Source organism: Schistocerca piceifrons, chromosome 3 (assembly GCF_021461385.2).
Source record: "Schistocerca piceifrons isolate TAMUIC-IGC-003096 chromosome 3, iqSchPice1.1, whole genome shotgun sequence".
Classification (NCBI taxonomy): domain Eukaryota; kingdom Metazoa; phylum Arthropoda; class Insecta; order Orthoptera; family Acrididae; genus Schistocerca; species Schistocerca piceifrons.
In genome coordinates, this window is record NC_060140.1 from 478,632,966 (window position 1) to 478,649,566 (window position 16,601).

General features: G+C 40.7%; 1 protein-coding gene across 1 annotated transcript in view; it reads right to left on the bottom strand.

The window, feature by feature from the left end:
- LOC124788751 (probable sodium/potassium/calcium exchanger CG1090) overlaps window positions 1-16,601 on the bottom strand; it is a 123,309-nt gene that overhangs the window by 64,802 nt on the left and 41,906 nt on the right. The window contains exon 5 of the mRNA XM_047256032.1: window positions 1,606-1,880. Coding sequence (XP_047111988.1) covers window positions 1,606-1,880 — 275 coding nt within the window. The remainder of the gene's footprint in view (window positions 1-1,605; window positions 1,881-16,601) is intronic.

Sequence of the window (16,601 nt, forward strand, 5' to 3'; positions counted from 1 at the left end):
GATACACTCCTGGAAATGGAAAAAAGAACACATTGACACCGGTTTGTCAGACCCACCATACTTGCTCCGGACACTGCGAGAGGGCTGTACAAGCAATGATCACACGCACGGCACAGCGGACACACCAGGAACCGTGGTGTTGGCCGTCGAATGGCGCTAGCTGCGCAGCATTTGTGCACCGCCGCCGTCAGTGTCAGCCAGTTTGCCGTGGCATACAGAGCTCCATCGCAGTCTTTAACACTGGTAGCATGCCGCGACAGCGTGGACGTGAACCGTATGTGCAGTTGACGGACTTTGAGCGAGGGCGTATAGTGGGCATGCGGGAGGCCGGGTGGACGTACCGCCGAATTGCTCAACACGTGGGGCGTGAGGTCTCCACAGTACATCGATGTTGTCGCCAGTGGTCGGCGGAAGGTGCACATGCCCGTCGACCTGGGACCAGACCGCAGCGAAGCACGGATGCACGCCAAGACCATAGGATCCTACGCAGTGCCATAGGGGACCGCACCGCCACTTCCCAGCAAATTAGGGACACTGTTGCTCCTGGGGTATCAGCGAGGACCATTCGCAACCGTCTCCATGAAGCTGGGCTATGGTCCCGCACACCGTTAGGCCGTCTTCCGCTCACGCCCCAACATCGTGCAGCCCGCCTCCAGTGGTGTCGCGACAGGCGTGAATGGAGGGACGAATGGAGACGTGTCGTCTTCAGCGAGGAGAGTCGCTTCTGCCTTGGTGCCAATGATGGTCGTATGCGTGTTTGGCGCCGTGCAGGTGAGCGCCACAATCAGGACTGCATACGACCGAGGCACACAGGGCCAACACCCGGCATCATGGTGTGGGGAGCGATCTCCTACACTGGCCGTACACCACTGGTGATCGTCGAGGGGACACTGAATAGTGCACGGTACATCCAAACCGTCATCGAACCCATCGTTCTACCATTCCTAGACCGGCAAGGGAACTTGCTGTTCCAACAGGACAATGCACGTCCGCATGTATGCCGTGCCACCCAACGTGCTCTAGAAGGTGTAAGTCAACTACCCTGGCCAGCAAGATCTCCAGATCTGTCCCCCATTGAGCATGTTTGGGACTGGATGAAGCGTCGTCTCACGCGGTCTGCACGTCCAGCACGAACGCTGGTCAAACTGAGGCGCCAGGTGGAAATGGCATGGCAAGCCGTTCCACAGGACTACATCCAGCATCTCTACGATCGTCTCCATCGGAGAATAGCAGCCTGCATTGCTGCGAAAGGTGGATATACACTGTACTAGTGCCGACATTGTGCATGCTCTGTTGCCTGTGTCTATGTGCCTGTGGTTCTGTCAGTGTGATCATGTGATGTATCTGACCCCAGGAATGTGGCAATAAAGTTTCCCCTTCCTGGGACAATGAATTCACGGTGTTCTTATTTCAATTTCCAGGAGTGTAGCTCACAATATCAAGAACTTAGTTATATTGTGTGTTTTTCCCAATGAAGCAAGTTTATGGATCATTTCACATGTGTGCTTTATTAAAAAAAAAACTGTAAGGATATAGGAAGCTAAAAACTTCAGTACAGTGTTTGCACTGTGTTCTTCCTGTCCTGTTGCCTACTCTCAAGCTTACCAGTTGAGTACTCTTGCTGAATTGGTGACTGTCCCTGATTCGTTGTACTGAAGCTCAGTTGCTGCTTGTCCATTGACTGCTGTGGGCTGGTATAAGATGGTCGGCGTGAGCGATCCTCCTCTAGATGTCGGTAAGATACGAGTGCAGACTCCTCTTCTGGAGCCTGCACACGACAGGGTACTGGCAGTGTCTGGGCCCAGCGCTCCAGTCGTGCATTGTAGTGCAGCACCACACAGTATGCGCCATACATCACCAGCATCGTGAAGGACTCGATCCTGCCAACATGTTGTGCAGTATGAGAATGTGCTCTTGAGATTCCAAATTACAGTTAAGAATGCTTGACTACTGTGCTTAATTTTATTAATTAGCATTTAGCATACTGCATATGGTAAGCACATTGCAGAATGATTAAGTTACACTAACATTTGTTGAAACTGCAATACTCAAAAAGAATGGCCTGAATGAAATCAAACTAGGATGTTTAACACAATGTACCAGCAATAAATAATTAATGGTGACAGATAGGGAATACACTTATAGAATCAGCTGAGCCCTCAAAGTGGTTGAAGAAGTAGGTGCCTCTCCTTGTGATCAGAAAGGTCCATGGTACAGCAAGCTCAGCTAATGAGGAACTGTCAAAATGAAAACATGGAAGTAAGTGTCAATTATGTCACTGATATCAAAGGGCACAGCATCAGCATATGGGTGAGTTTGGATGAGGGTGTAGTGACTGGCCTCCAGGAAATGGGTTCCTCATACAACATTTTGCAGTGTACACGAGCCAAGCAACATGGTATAGTGACTAAGACTTGGGCCCTAATGACTAGAATTTGATTCCCAATCTAACCATCAAAATTTTCTGTTGTCTCCCCAAACTGCACAAGATGAATGCTGGGATGGTTTCTTAAAAAAGTGTACCAATACCTTTCTTCTCCATTGTTGTTTACTAAATATTAAACTGTAACCTTCACTCCTACTTTCAGGCATCATGCTGTGACAATGTGATATGCAAGGAATTAGTGGATATAAGAGGGTTGTATGCAGTGATGATCAGGTATTATAGATGACATAACGTGACTGTAGTATGGGATGACCTCCACTTTATCTACAAAACAGGGGGTCATACAGTTTTTTTCCAAGTATTTACTCAACACTAGAGCCCTGCACCAGATGTGAAATATCTGTCAACAATTCATTGCTCTCAGCCCACACTGTACTGGATGCATGCATTACTGTATCAGCTTCCATTGCCCAGAAGTTACAAATGTTTCTACCGGTGGCAAAACTGACGGATAAAATGTAGTGTTTTCATAATAATTTCTCTTCCCTCTGCACTTCAGTGATAGAGACCTATTTGCTAGGTGCTATCTGCCATCATGCATTTTTCAACAGCATAAACACTTGATTGTGACAGTTTGGGTTAACACTGGATACACCATGTGTTCATGGTTCCCACAAATTGAGAGCAACTGCAACCAATATCTCAAAGCCCAAGGTAAAGACCTTCCTTCAGGCAAACTGAATGCCAGGCCAAGGTACAGATAATCTTTTGTGCAAAGTCGCTTGCCAGTTTTAAGTTATAGTCATGAGTCTGAAGAGTGGTTCAGTGCAGGTCACCATGCTGTCCATCTCAAGTCTTTTCATATCCATGTAATAACTGTTCCCTTTATAAATTTGAACCTTCTTACTGTCTTCAAGAACTAGTCTCACTCTATATTTTTACCCTCCATGTGCAACTTTTTCATAAAAAACATACAAAGCCCGTTAAATACAAAGCTTTTTGCAGGGTTACATCAATTTTAGAAATCAAAAGATATTTCTACAGACGTGTTGTGCAAAATAAAACGTCATTTGAAAGTCATAGTAATTGGACAAAAATCAAACAATGGAAAATCCAGGCACACACTCCTGAATGAATACAAATTAATAACACATTACTGTGGCCATAATAGTAGTAAAGAGGGCATGGCTATATGCACAAAAAGTGGAATAAATCCATGGGCCATGGGCCTAACTGACACTCTTGAATGTTACAAGTCAGTAACAGACTTGGACTCATACAAGATAGTGGTTCTGACATAGTACAGACTCCAACAGACAATGTTTTGAACTCTATCACACAACTAGAGAGAGTACTGTGGAAATGTAATAAAAATAACTGGCAAGTCACCAATATGTGGTGACTGTAGTAGTGACTTCATTTTTTAACAGTATTGATTGAGGAGATTTTGTTGCTGTTATACAACTTTGGTTTGTTCACAACAGTAACATTCACAACAATAATAAGAAACATCAAAACAGTAATTCATAAATTATTTCTGTATCCAACTGTCTTTCTTAAAATAAATGTTAACCCCCAAAAATTTTCGTTCTGGCCACAATAATCAAATGGCATCAATAAAACATCCCTATCAACAAAATTTAGCTATGAAGGGGAAAGTATACATCCACAGATTCATAAATGTCGACTCTGTCACTTTATTCACAGACAATTTACCGGGCAAACACACTCATGTTCACAAGAAACAGAACACCTTGAGCAACTAGAGATAGGACGTTCATATTCACAGGACATGTACATTAGTGTGTTCTGTAGAAATGATTAGTATTTTAGTCACCTTGGTTCAGCATGTGTCCCATAGCTAATAGGCACAGGGACAACCATGGGCTCTGATAACTTTTTCCACACATAACGGTATCAATGTATACAAGGTGTGAATGGTGTCCTGTGGTATAGACATCCACGCTGCATTCCATTTATGGTGGTTGGCATAAGGACAAAGCACTGCACCCGTCGTTTCACTATATCCCACACATTTTTGACTGGCAACAACTCTGGTGATCTGGTGGACCAAAGCTAACATCCTGTGACACTAAGAAGGCAGTTGTTTATGCAGCAACATGTGGTCGTGCATTGTCTTGCAGAAAAATGGTGTTTGGAGTGTTGTGCAGGAAGGGAATGGCTAGCCATCACAAGATGTCATTCACATAGGTCACAGTGCCCTGGGCACACACCAACTGTGATTTGTGGTTGTACCCAATAGCACTACACACCATAAGGCCTTGAGCTGGCACTGTATGTCTTGCGTAAATGCAGTCACTGTGATGCCACTCCCTCTGTCTACAGTGAACCAAAATGCGACCATTATTTTCAGACAAACAGAACCTGAATTCGTCCAGAAACACTATCTGATTCCATTCCTGTCCTCAGTGATTTTGTGCCATACATCACTGCACATTCGTTGGAGGTAGGCAGAGAAATGGACGATGCACATGTAACCCACGTTGTAACAAATGGCGATGGACTGTAACCCGATAGTGACCAGTGTGTTACACTGATTCACTGTTGTGTAAAAGCTGAGGAGGAGACACAGATCTGTGCTGCAGTGCCATTCGGATCCATCTCATCATGTTCTACAGTCTTCCATGAACCATTCTGCACACAGTGTTGCACTGCCGAAACACTTTGCCCCACACGACCAGCAATTTCCTGGATGAATGATCCATTACCTACAGTTTGTAGTGACAACAAGAGCTGCAGGCATATTTTACCACTAGATGATGATGTGCAGTGATGTCGATATTGATGTTGAACCCACAGGCTGACATGGTTCAAATGCTAATCATTTCTGCAGAACATATTAATATACATGTCCTGTGAATATGAACATCCTATCACTAGTCATTCAAGGTGTTCTTTTTTTTCTGTACATAAGTGTAATAGTACAAAGTTTACTGAGGATAAACAGTAGATGAGAAAGTCAATCCTTTCTTAAACATGGTCTTACAACACTATGAATCCAGTTTTTCTTTACAATGGTTTAAGGACAGTGGAAAATGATGATAGCTGTTTCTGAGATTAAAGTATATTGTACCAGGAGGAGAAAACACAATTTAATAAAGAGAATTAGTTTTAATAAAGACTTTAAGGGGCACTACAAGCAAAATACTATGTCATCAATAAAACAAAAATCATTCACTCTTTTATTCAGGCATTCATTCATTCATCATGTATCATAGATACCTTTGATAAGTAGAACATTCAGGAGAATATAACAAGTCAAGGCATATATAAACAAAAGACGAGGAGATCAAAGAAATTTAATACACTGTGTGATCAAAAGTATCCAGACACCCCCAAAAACATACATTCTTCATATTATGTGCATTCTGATGCCACCTACTGCCAGGTACTCCATATTGGCAATCTCAGTAGTAATTAGACATAGTGAGAGAGCAGAATGGGGTGTTCCGCAGAACTCACGGACTTCGAATGTGGTCAGGTGATTGGGTGTCACTTGTGACACACATCTGTACACAAGATTTTCACACTCCTAAACATACCTAGGGTCACTGTTTCCAATGTGATAGTGAAGTGGGAACATGAAGGGACATGTATAGCACAAAAGAGTACAAGTCAACCTTGTCTGTTGACCTACAGAGACTGCCAATGGTTGAAGAGAGTCATACTGTGTAATAGGCAGACATCTATCCAGACCATCACGCAGGAATTCCAAGCTGCATCAGGATATACTGCAAGTACTATGACAGTTAGGCAGGAGGTGAGAAAACTTGGATTTCATGGTCGAGCGGCTGTTCATAAGCCACACATTACATCAGTAAATGCCAAACGACACCTCGTTTGGTGTAAGGAGGGTAAACATCGGATGACTGAACAGTGAGAAAATGTTGTGTGGACTGACAAATCACAGTACACAATATGGTGATCCGATGGCAGAGTGTGGGTATGATGAATGCCCGGTGAACATCATCTGGCAGCATGTGTAGTGCCAACAATAAAATTCAGAGGCGGTGGTGTTATGGTGTGGTCATGTTTTTCATGGAGGGGGCTTGCACTCATTGTTGTTTTGCATGGCACTATCACAGCACAGGCCTACATTGATGTTTTAAGCACCTTCTTGCTTCCCACTGTTGAAGAGCAATTCGGGGATGGTGATTACGTCTTTCAACGCTATCGAGCACCTGTTCATAATGCGCAGCCTGTGGCGGAGTGGTTACAAAACAGTAGCATCCCTGTAATGGACTGTCCTGCACAGAATCCTGACCTGAATCCTATAGAACACCTTTGGGATGTTAAGAACGCCGACTTCATGCCAGGCCTCACTGACTGACATCAATACCTCTGCTCAGTACAGCACTCCATGAAGAATATGCTATCATTCCTCAAGGAACCTTCCAGCACCTGATTGAACTTATTCCTGTGAGAGTGGAAGCCGTCGTCAAGGCTAAGGGTGGGCCAACACCACATTGAATTCCAGCATTACGAATAGAGGGTGCCATGAACTTGTAAGCCATTTTCAGCCAGGTGTCTGGATACTTTTGATCAAATGTGTATTAACAATAACTATCACTAAGCTACTTAATGCTATTCATACTTATGCCATCTAAGTTTAACCAACTAAATTAGAAAGAAAGCTGTAACTTTGAAAAAATCTGCTGTTTCCTCAGTTATATTACAGAGCTGCTGTTTATCTAGTATTAGTAGCTCAAACATTACTTAATTACAATGGGATTTTTTAAACAAAATATGTACCTACATCTGAAAATAATGTGTTCTACTTACATTACATTACTGCTTGTCAAGAAGCTTTACAATGAACACTGCCATTTGCCATGTAGCTAACAGAACTCTTCAGTTGCTGAATATAGATTTTCAGATAATTTGTAGGAAGAGTGATCACTGGGATATGTTGATTGCTGAGGTATGTTTAAGTTTTCTTTTGAATTTGTAGGGATTACAAAAGTGTTGCTTTATGCTGGATGGGAGCTATTCAAGTGTCTTCCCACAACAGCAAATGAGTCTATTTTGAACTCTTGACGAGGAAGCAAAGTCTACATGAAAATTAGTTTTGTGCCTTACATTTTGACTGTGAAAATCAATATTAAGTTAAAATTGATTTTTATTATCAGCAATAAAATAATTAAGAAGTAAATGCATTGGCAAGTGAGTAAGAATGCCATGATAAACACTTTATTTCCTTCGGGTGCCCTTCTTTACAAGATAATTATGTAGGGCAAAAGAGATTGAAATATGCGAAACACCCCAACGCATTTGTCTCTAGGTCAGTACAGTGAGGGATATTTCTAAGGACATAAGAAGATGAAATGAGCTTCTTTATTGGTTTATATATGTGTTCACTCCATTTCAACTTGTTTTTCCATTAGACTCCAAGGAATTTTACACAGTATGTTCCATGTAATGTAGGGCTTTTAAAGTTTTGGTGAAACTGCATAATATAGGTCTGTGTGGGATGAAGACTTAAAAATGTTAGCTGTGATTCACTTTTCGGTGAGTCTGATTATGATCTAAGCTGTGTCTGGTAAGACTGAATTTGGACCTTGACAAGTATTCTTGTATCCTCAGCATATATCATAGTTTGTGGACCATCTTTTAAAGTAATCGGATATCACATATGTACATACAACACAAGAATGGTCATAGTACCATTCCTTACAGCACTCCGCATGTTCTGTTTTCCTGTTCTGGGGTTAATTTTATATCTATGACATAGTCTGTTAAAGAGACCCTCTGCACTCAGTTATGAATGTAAGACTGCATCAATACAGGAAGGAGGCCGTCAATACCACAACACTTTAGTTATCCAAATAAATTTTGTGATAAACAAGGCAAAGGTAATGTGGAGCATTATGAGTCACTAAAAGAGTAAACTTTGTTAGATAAACAATGTTCAACATTCTCATGACATTGTAATTCTGTCAGAGACAGCAAAGGACTTGGAAGAGCAGTTGAATGGAATGGACAGGGTCTTGAAAGGAGGATATAAGATGAACATCAACAAAAGCAAAACAAGGATAATGGAATGTGGTCGAATTAAGTCGGGTGATGCTGAGGGAATTAGATTAGGAAATGAGGCACTTAAAGTAGTAAAGGAGTTTTGCTATTTGGGGAGCAAAATAACTGATGATGGTCGAAGTAGAGAGGATATAAAATGTAGGCTGGCAATGGCAAGGAAAGCGTTTCTGAAGAAGAGAAATTTGTTAACATCCAGTATTGATTTAAGTGTCAGGAAGTCATTTCTGAAAGTATTCGTATGGAGTGTAGCCATGTATGGAAGTGAAACATGGACGATAAATAGTTTGGACAAGAAGAGAATAGAAGCTTTCGAAATGTGGTGCTACAGAAGAATGCTGAAGATTAGATGGGTAGATCACATAACTAATGAGGAAGTATTGAATAGGATTGGGGAGAAGAGAAGTTTGTGGCACAACTTGACTAGAAGAAGGGATCGGTTGGTAGGACATGTTCTGAGGCATCAAGGGATCACCAATTTAGTACTGGAGGGCAGCGTGGAGGGTAAAAATCGTAGAGGGAGACCAAGAGATGAATACACTAAGCAGATTCAGAAGGATGTAGGTTGCAGTAGGTACTGGGAGATGAAAAAGCTTGCACAGGATAGAGTAGCATGGAGAGCTGCATCAAACCAGTCTCAGGACTGAAGACCACAACAACAACAACATGACAGTAACAATGAGACAATTTGTTGGATTCAAATAATTGGCCACAAACTTTAATGAAATTGTTCTAACAGCAACTGACAACACAAGGCAATTTACTTACGCATGCACGGTACACTGCACCAGCTAAGATCAGGTTTACAGACTCAATTGTTACAGAAATAACTAAAATGTGATAACTAAAATGTTATGGCACTAAAGGCTTCCATTTGTATAGGTAAAGTTATATATTAACAACAGAAAATTTAGGATCATATTTAAAAAATATATCACAAGAATACCTCCAAATTAGGAGTGGGGAAGCACTAAAACATGTTGTCCCACCAGTTTCAGATCTTGGCTTATTTCTGTTCTCAACATACATAATTTACTTACACATGCACTGTACACTGCACCAGCTAAGATCAGGTTTACAGACTCAATTGTTACAGAAATAACTAAAATGTGATAACTAAAATGTTATGGCACTAAAGGCTTCCATTTGTATAGGTAAAGTTATATATTAACAACAGAAAATTTAGGATCATATTTAAAAAATATATCACCAGAATACCTCCAAATTAGGAGTGGGGAAGCACTAAAACATGGTGTCCCACCAGTTTCAGATCTTGGCTTATTCCTGTTCTCAACATACATAAATGATATAAATGATGCGGTGTAACTCTTCAATTACTGTGATTTTTTTAATGATACAAGCATACTGATAAAGGGCACAAAATGCACCAATATCAGACACAACCAGGAGAATAATGAGACAGACTTACAACTGGTTCACACAAACTCATTTTATGTAATTCTAAATAAATAAAAATGGTTTACAGCTATCAGAAGTAGAGATCACTGAGTTCACACTAAGCAAAAACCTCCATATCTGGAATCCCTAGGCATCCAGATGGCTAACAAACTGAGGTGGCACCTGCCTTCTTTGAACTTAGAAATCTCTCTCACTGTGTGGATCTGCAGGTGAGATTGCTAGCAAAAATAAAGAAATAAATTTGTTCTGCAGCAGCATGCAGAAAGAATATGATAACCAAACATCTTTGAGAAGTTACCTAGAGATTCTTACACTTAGCCTACTCCCTAATTTTGTGTGTGGTTCATAACAACAATGAATCAATTGTGCAATTCACGAACAAAATTCCAGCAATAAAAATAATTTCTAAATATACTATACAATTATCTAACATTCAGAATGGTTTTTATATACCAAAACGTCTAACTGTTTACCAGCAGATATGAGGGGTACACCCTCCCACCTCCCCCCCCCCCCCCCCTCCAAAAAAAAAAAAAACAAAACAACATTGCCGGGGGCGGAGCTTGTATAGTACGTATTTCTGCTGCTAGGCTTGTATAATGCAACTCATTGCCAGTTCAGCGCTGTCCATGCTCTTGATCTAGCTTGTTCTATTCATCTGTAGTGATTGTTTTTGCTAGTGCTGTTCTGTTCTTGTTTTATTTTTATGATGGCAAGCTTAAGAGAACAATGTGCAGCTGTGAAATTTTGCTTTCTACTTGGTGAAAATGCTGTTATAACAGTGTTAACATTGAAAACAGCTTATCAAGATGACGCTATGGAAAAACTCAAGTGTAATAGTGGTTTGCTTGATTTGCAAATGGCGACAAACCTCATACTGGATGTCCATCAACTGCCCGAACTGACAAAAATATTGAAAAAATTCGAGAGCTTGTACTCACAGACCGGAGACAGACAATTTATCAACTGTCAGAGATTAGTGGGTTATCTTGGAGCTTCGTTTAGCGAATGTTAATGGAAGATTTGGAAATACAAAGGGGTTGCTGCCATGTCTGTTCCTCGGGTTGTGGTTGACAATCAAAAGGAACATTGAGTTGAAACATGTTGTGCTTTGAAACAACAGCTTGAAACTGATCCAGATTTTCTGTCAAAGGTCATAACTGGTGATGAGTCATGGTGCTATGGTTACAACCCAGAAACAAAGCAACAGTCAAGCCAATGGAAGATGTCATCATCGCCCAGCCCAAAAAAAATGTCGGGTCAAATCAAACATCAAAACAATGCTGATTTCCTTTTTTGATGCCAAGGACGCAGTTCATTCAGAGTTCGTTTCCTCAGGTCAGACTGTCAATCAAACCTTTTATTTGGAAGTTGTAAGAAGATCGTGCAACATTGTTTGTCAAAAAAGACCCAATTTTTGGCAGACAGGAGACTGTTTCTTCCACTACAACAATGCACCTGCACACACTGTCATGTCTGTTAGACAGTTTCCAGCTAAAAATGGCATGGTTCCACTGCCCCATGGACCTTACTCGCCTGACATGACTCCATGCGTCTTTCTCTTATTTTCACACATGAAAAGGGGCATGAAAGGACACCGATTTGACAATATTGAAAAAGTCAAGAAAAAATGAGGGAGGAGCTGTCAACCATTTCTAAAGATGACTACAAAAATGTTTTGAACAGTGGGGGACAAAAGTATTAATTGTAATGGAGAATATTTTGAAGTGGATAAGGTATCCCCCCCCCCCTCCCCCCCATGAACCATGGACCTTGCCGTTGGTGGGGAGGCTTGCGTGCCTCAGTGATAGCCGTACCGTAGGTGCAACCATAACGGAGGGGTATCTGTTGAGAGGCCAGACAAATGTGTGGTTCCTGAAGAGGGGCAGCAGCCTTTTCAGTAGCTGCAAGGGCAACAGTCTGGATGATTGACTGATCTGGCCTTGTAACACTAACCAAAATGGCCTTGCTGTGCTGGTACTGCGAACGGCTGAAAGCAAAGGGAAACTACGGCCGTAATTTTTTCCCAAGGGCATGCAGCTTTTCTGTATGGTTAAATGATGATGGCGTCCTCTTGGGTAAAATATTCAGGAGGTAAAATAGTCCCCCATTCAGATCTCCAGGCGAGGACTATTCAAGAGGATGTCGTTATCAAGAGAAAGAAAACTGGCATTCTACAGATTGGAGCGTGGAATGTCAGATCCCTTAATTGGGCGGGTAGGTTAGAAAATTTAAAAAGGGAAATGGATAGGTTAAAGTTAGATATAGTGGGAATTAGTGAAGTTTGGTGGAAGGAGGAACAAGATTTCTGGTCAGGTGACTACAGGGTCATAAACACAAAATCAAATAGGGGTAATGCAGGAGTAGGTTTGATAATGAATAGGAAAATAGGAATGTGGGTAAGCTACTACAAACAGCATAGTGAACGCATTATTGTGGCCAAGAGAGATACAAAGCCCACTCCTAATACAGCAGTACAAGTTTATATGCCAACTAGCTCTGCAGATGACGAATAAATTGAAGAAATGTATGATGAAATAAAAGAAATTATTCAGATTGTGAAGGGAGACGAAAATTTAATAGTCATGGGTGACTGGAATTTGGCAGTAGGAAAAGGGAGAGAAGGAAACGTAGTAGGTGAATATGGATTGGGGGTAAGAAATGAAAGAGGAAGCCGCCTGGTAGAATTTTGCACAGAGCACAACTTAATCATAGCTAATACTTGTTTCAAGAATCATGAAAGAAGGTTGTATACATGGAAGAAGCCTGGAGATACTGACAGGTTTCAGATAGATTATATAATGGTAAGACAGAGATTTAGGAACCAGGTTTTAAATTGTGAGACATTTCCAGGGGCAGATGTGGATTTTGACCACAATCTATTGGTTATGACCTGTAGATTAAAACTGAAGAAACTGCAAAAAGGTGGGAATTTAAGGAGATGGGACCTGGATAAACTGACTGAAGCAAAGGTTGTACATAGTTTCAGGGAGAGCATAAGGGAACAATTGACAGGAATGGGGGAAAGAAATACAATAGAAGAAGAATGGGTAGCATTCAGGGATGAACTAGTGAAGGCAGCAGAGGATCAAGTAGGTAAGAAGACGAGGGCTAGTAGAAATCGTTGGGTGACAGAAGAAATGCTGATTTTAATTGATGAAAGGAGAAAATATAAAAATGCAGTAAATGAAGCAGGCAAAAAGGAATACAAACATCTCAAAAATGAGATCGACAGGAAGTGCAAAATGGCTAAGCAGACATGGCTAGAGGACAAATGTAAGGATGTAGAGGCTTATCTCACTAGGGGTAAGATAGATACAGCTACAGGAAAATTAAAGAGACCTTCAGAGTAAAGAGAACCACTTGTATGAATATCAAAAGCTCAGATGGAAACCCAGTTCTAAGCAAAGAAGGGAAAGCAGAAAGGTGGAAGGAGTATATAGAGGGTCTATACAAGGGCTATGTACTTGAGGACAATATTATGGAAATGGAAGAGGACGTAGATGAAGATGAAATGGGAGATATAATACTGCGTGAAGAGTTTGACAGAGCACTGAAAGACCCGAGTTGAAACAAGGCCCCGGGAGTAGACAACATTCCATTAGAACTACTGACGGCCTCGGCAGAACCAGTCCTGACAAAACTCTACCATCAGGTGAGCAAGATGTATGAAACAGGCGAAATACCCTCAGAATTCAAGAAGAATATAATAATTCCAATCCCAAAGAAATCAGGTGTTGACAAATGTGAAAATTACCAAACTATCAGTTTAATAAGTCACGGCTGCAAAATACTAATGCGGATTCTTTACAGACGAATGGAAAAACTAGTAGAAGCTGACCTCGGGGAAGATCAGTTTGGATTCCGTAGAAATGTTGGGACACATGAGGCAATACTGACCCTACGACATATCTTAGAAGCTAGATTAAGGAAAGGCAAACCTATGTTTCTAGCATTTGTAGACTTAGAGAAAGCTTTTGACAATGTTGACTGGAATACACTCTTTCAAATTCTGAAGGTGGCAGGGGTAAAATACAGAGAGTGAAAGGCTATTTACAATTTGTACAGAAACCAGACGGCAGTCATAAGAGTGGAGGGGCATGAAAGGGAAGCAGTGGTTGGGAAGGGAGTGAGACAGGGTTGTAGTCTCTCCCCAATGTTATTCAATCTGTATATTGAGCAAGCAGTGAAGGAAACAAAAGAAAAATTCGGAGTAGGTATTAAAATCCATGGAGAAGAAATAAAAACTTTGAGGTTCGCCAATGACATTGTAATTCTGTCAGAGACAGCAAAGGACTTGGAAGAGCAGTTGAATGGGATGGATAGTGTCTTGAAAGAAGGGTATAAGATGAACATCAACAAAAGCAAAACGAGCATAATGGAATGTAGTCGAATTAAGTCGGGTGATGCTGAGGGAATTAGATTAGGAAATGAGACGCTCAAAGTAGTAAAGGAATTTTGCTATTTGGGGAGCAAAATAACTGATGATGGTCGAAGTAGAGAGGATATAGAATGTAGACTGGCGATGGCAAGGAAAGTGTTTCTGAAGAAGAGAAATTTGTTAACATTGAGTATAGATTTAAGTGTCAGGAAGTCATTTCTGAAAGTTTTTGTATGGAGTGTAGCCATGTATGGAAGTGAAACATGGACGATAAATAGTTTGGACAAGAAGAGAATAGAAGCTTTCGAAATGTGGTGCTACAGAAGAATGCTGAAGATTAGATGGGTAGATCACATAACTAATGAGGAAGTATTGAATAGGATTGGGGAGAAGAGAAGTTTGTGGCACAACTTGACCAGAAGAAGCGTTCAGTTAGTAGGGCATGTTCTGAGGCATCAAGGGATCACCAATTTAGTATTGGAGGGCAGTGTGGAGGGTAAAAATCGTAGAGGGAGACCAAGAGATGAATACACTAAGCAGATTCAAAAGGATGTAGGTTGCAGTAGGTACTGGGAGATGAAGAAGCTTGCACAGGATAGAGTAGCACGGAGAGCTGCATCAAACCAGTCTCAGGACTGAAGACCACAACAACAACAACAACAACAACAACAACAAGGTTGTTTTAGAAACAATTTTGAAAATATAGAGCTTAAAAATAATTTTTTTTTGGTATCCCCTCATGTGAGACAGGAAACACAAAATCGGCATGTACATCTACACTCTGGAAACCACTGTGAGTTGCATGGCAGAGGATACTCAATTTTGAACCACATATTACTATTCATTTCCTTTCCATTCACTTACGGAGTGCGAGAAGAATGATTGCTTAAATGCTTGTGTGCTGGCTGTAATTAGTTCAATCTTGTCCCTCCAGTTCCTATGGAACCACTACATATGTGGTTGCAGTGTATTTCTAGATTCATGATGTGGTATTGGTTCTTAAAATTTTGTGAACAGTGTTTTTACAGACACCTGAATTCTATCTCCAAGCGACTGCTCGTTCATGTTTTTCAGCAGCTCCCTCATGGATCAAAAAATACTCTGGCCATTCATGCTGCAATATTTTTTTGTACACAATCCATATCCCCTGTTAGTCCTATTCGGTATGCATCCCAAACACTTGAGTATATTATAGGACAAGTTGTGTGAGTGTTTTACAAGCAACCTCCTCTGTAGACAGACTGCACTTTTTCCTAGTATCACACCAATGAATCAAAAATCTGTCTTCTGCTTTGTCTATGACTCAGCCTACACCTTCATTTGATTTCATATCTTCTGAAAATGATAAATATGTTAACACCAAATATAAATTTAAATATTACAAAATCTTTCTTAAAAGTATTTTTATGGAGAATAACCTTATACGGGAATGAAATGTGGGTGATAAACAGTGCAAAAAGGAAGACACCCAAAGCTTTTGAAATGTGCTGCTATAGAAGAATGCTGAAGCTAGATGGACAGATTAATAATTAATGAGGAGATACTGCATCAGATTGGAGGAATAAAACCGTGGTACGGCTTGACGAGCTAATAGGACACTTCCTGCGACATCAATAAATCATCATTTGATAAAGGAATGGAGTGTGAGGAAATATAACTTTTAAGGGAAAGCAAGGTAGTTTTGGACATCATAACTTGGCACCTTCATCAGGAGTTTCCAGTCTCAGGAAACACCTGATGTAGACACTGAGTTATGACATCGAAATATTCTGTTGGGAGGATGTGGACCACTTGCAGTACACCCAATTCTATGAGATGACAACAAATCACTGGGAAAATCTAAGATATTATAAATTGCTAATCTTTTCACCACATTGAAATCCAATCAGAATTTGACTGAATATCTGAACAGCTGTTATTACAATATTTAATTACAATAACTGATTCTGAGGCTACTATTTACAATCCCTACCAGGTCATTAATATACAATATGAACAGTGAGGGTCCCTACACACTTCTCTGGGGCATACCTGAAGTTATTTCTAAATCTTATAGCAATATATAGAACATTATCAGAAGCTTTCTTGCCATATGCAGTGACTCAGGTCCTTGAGAATGCTTTTGCACAATGGGAGTGCCAAGTTACACATGAATTGGCCATTTCGTTAAACTAAGGTGCGTGTATGTAGTTTACGGAAAGCAAATATTATAATATGCATGTATGTATTATTAAAGACATTTCTAGCAACCCGATTGTTATGAAATTTTTACTGATAATAGTTAATGACAGTATGAATTTCAATTTGATTTATAAAGTTATTTCTGAAGTACACAAAACAGCCTAAAACATAGAATCTACACAA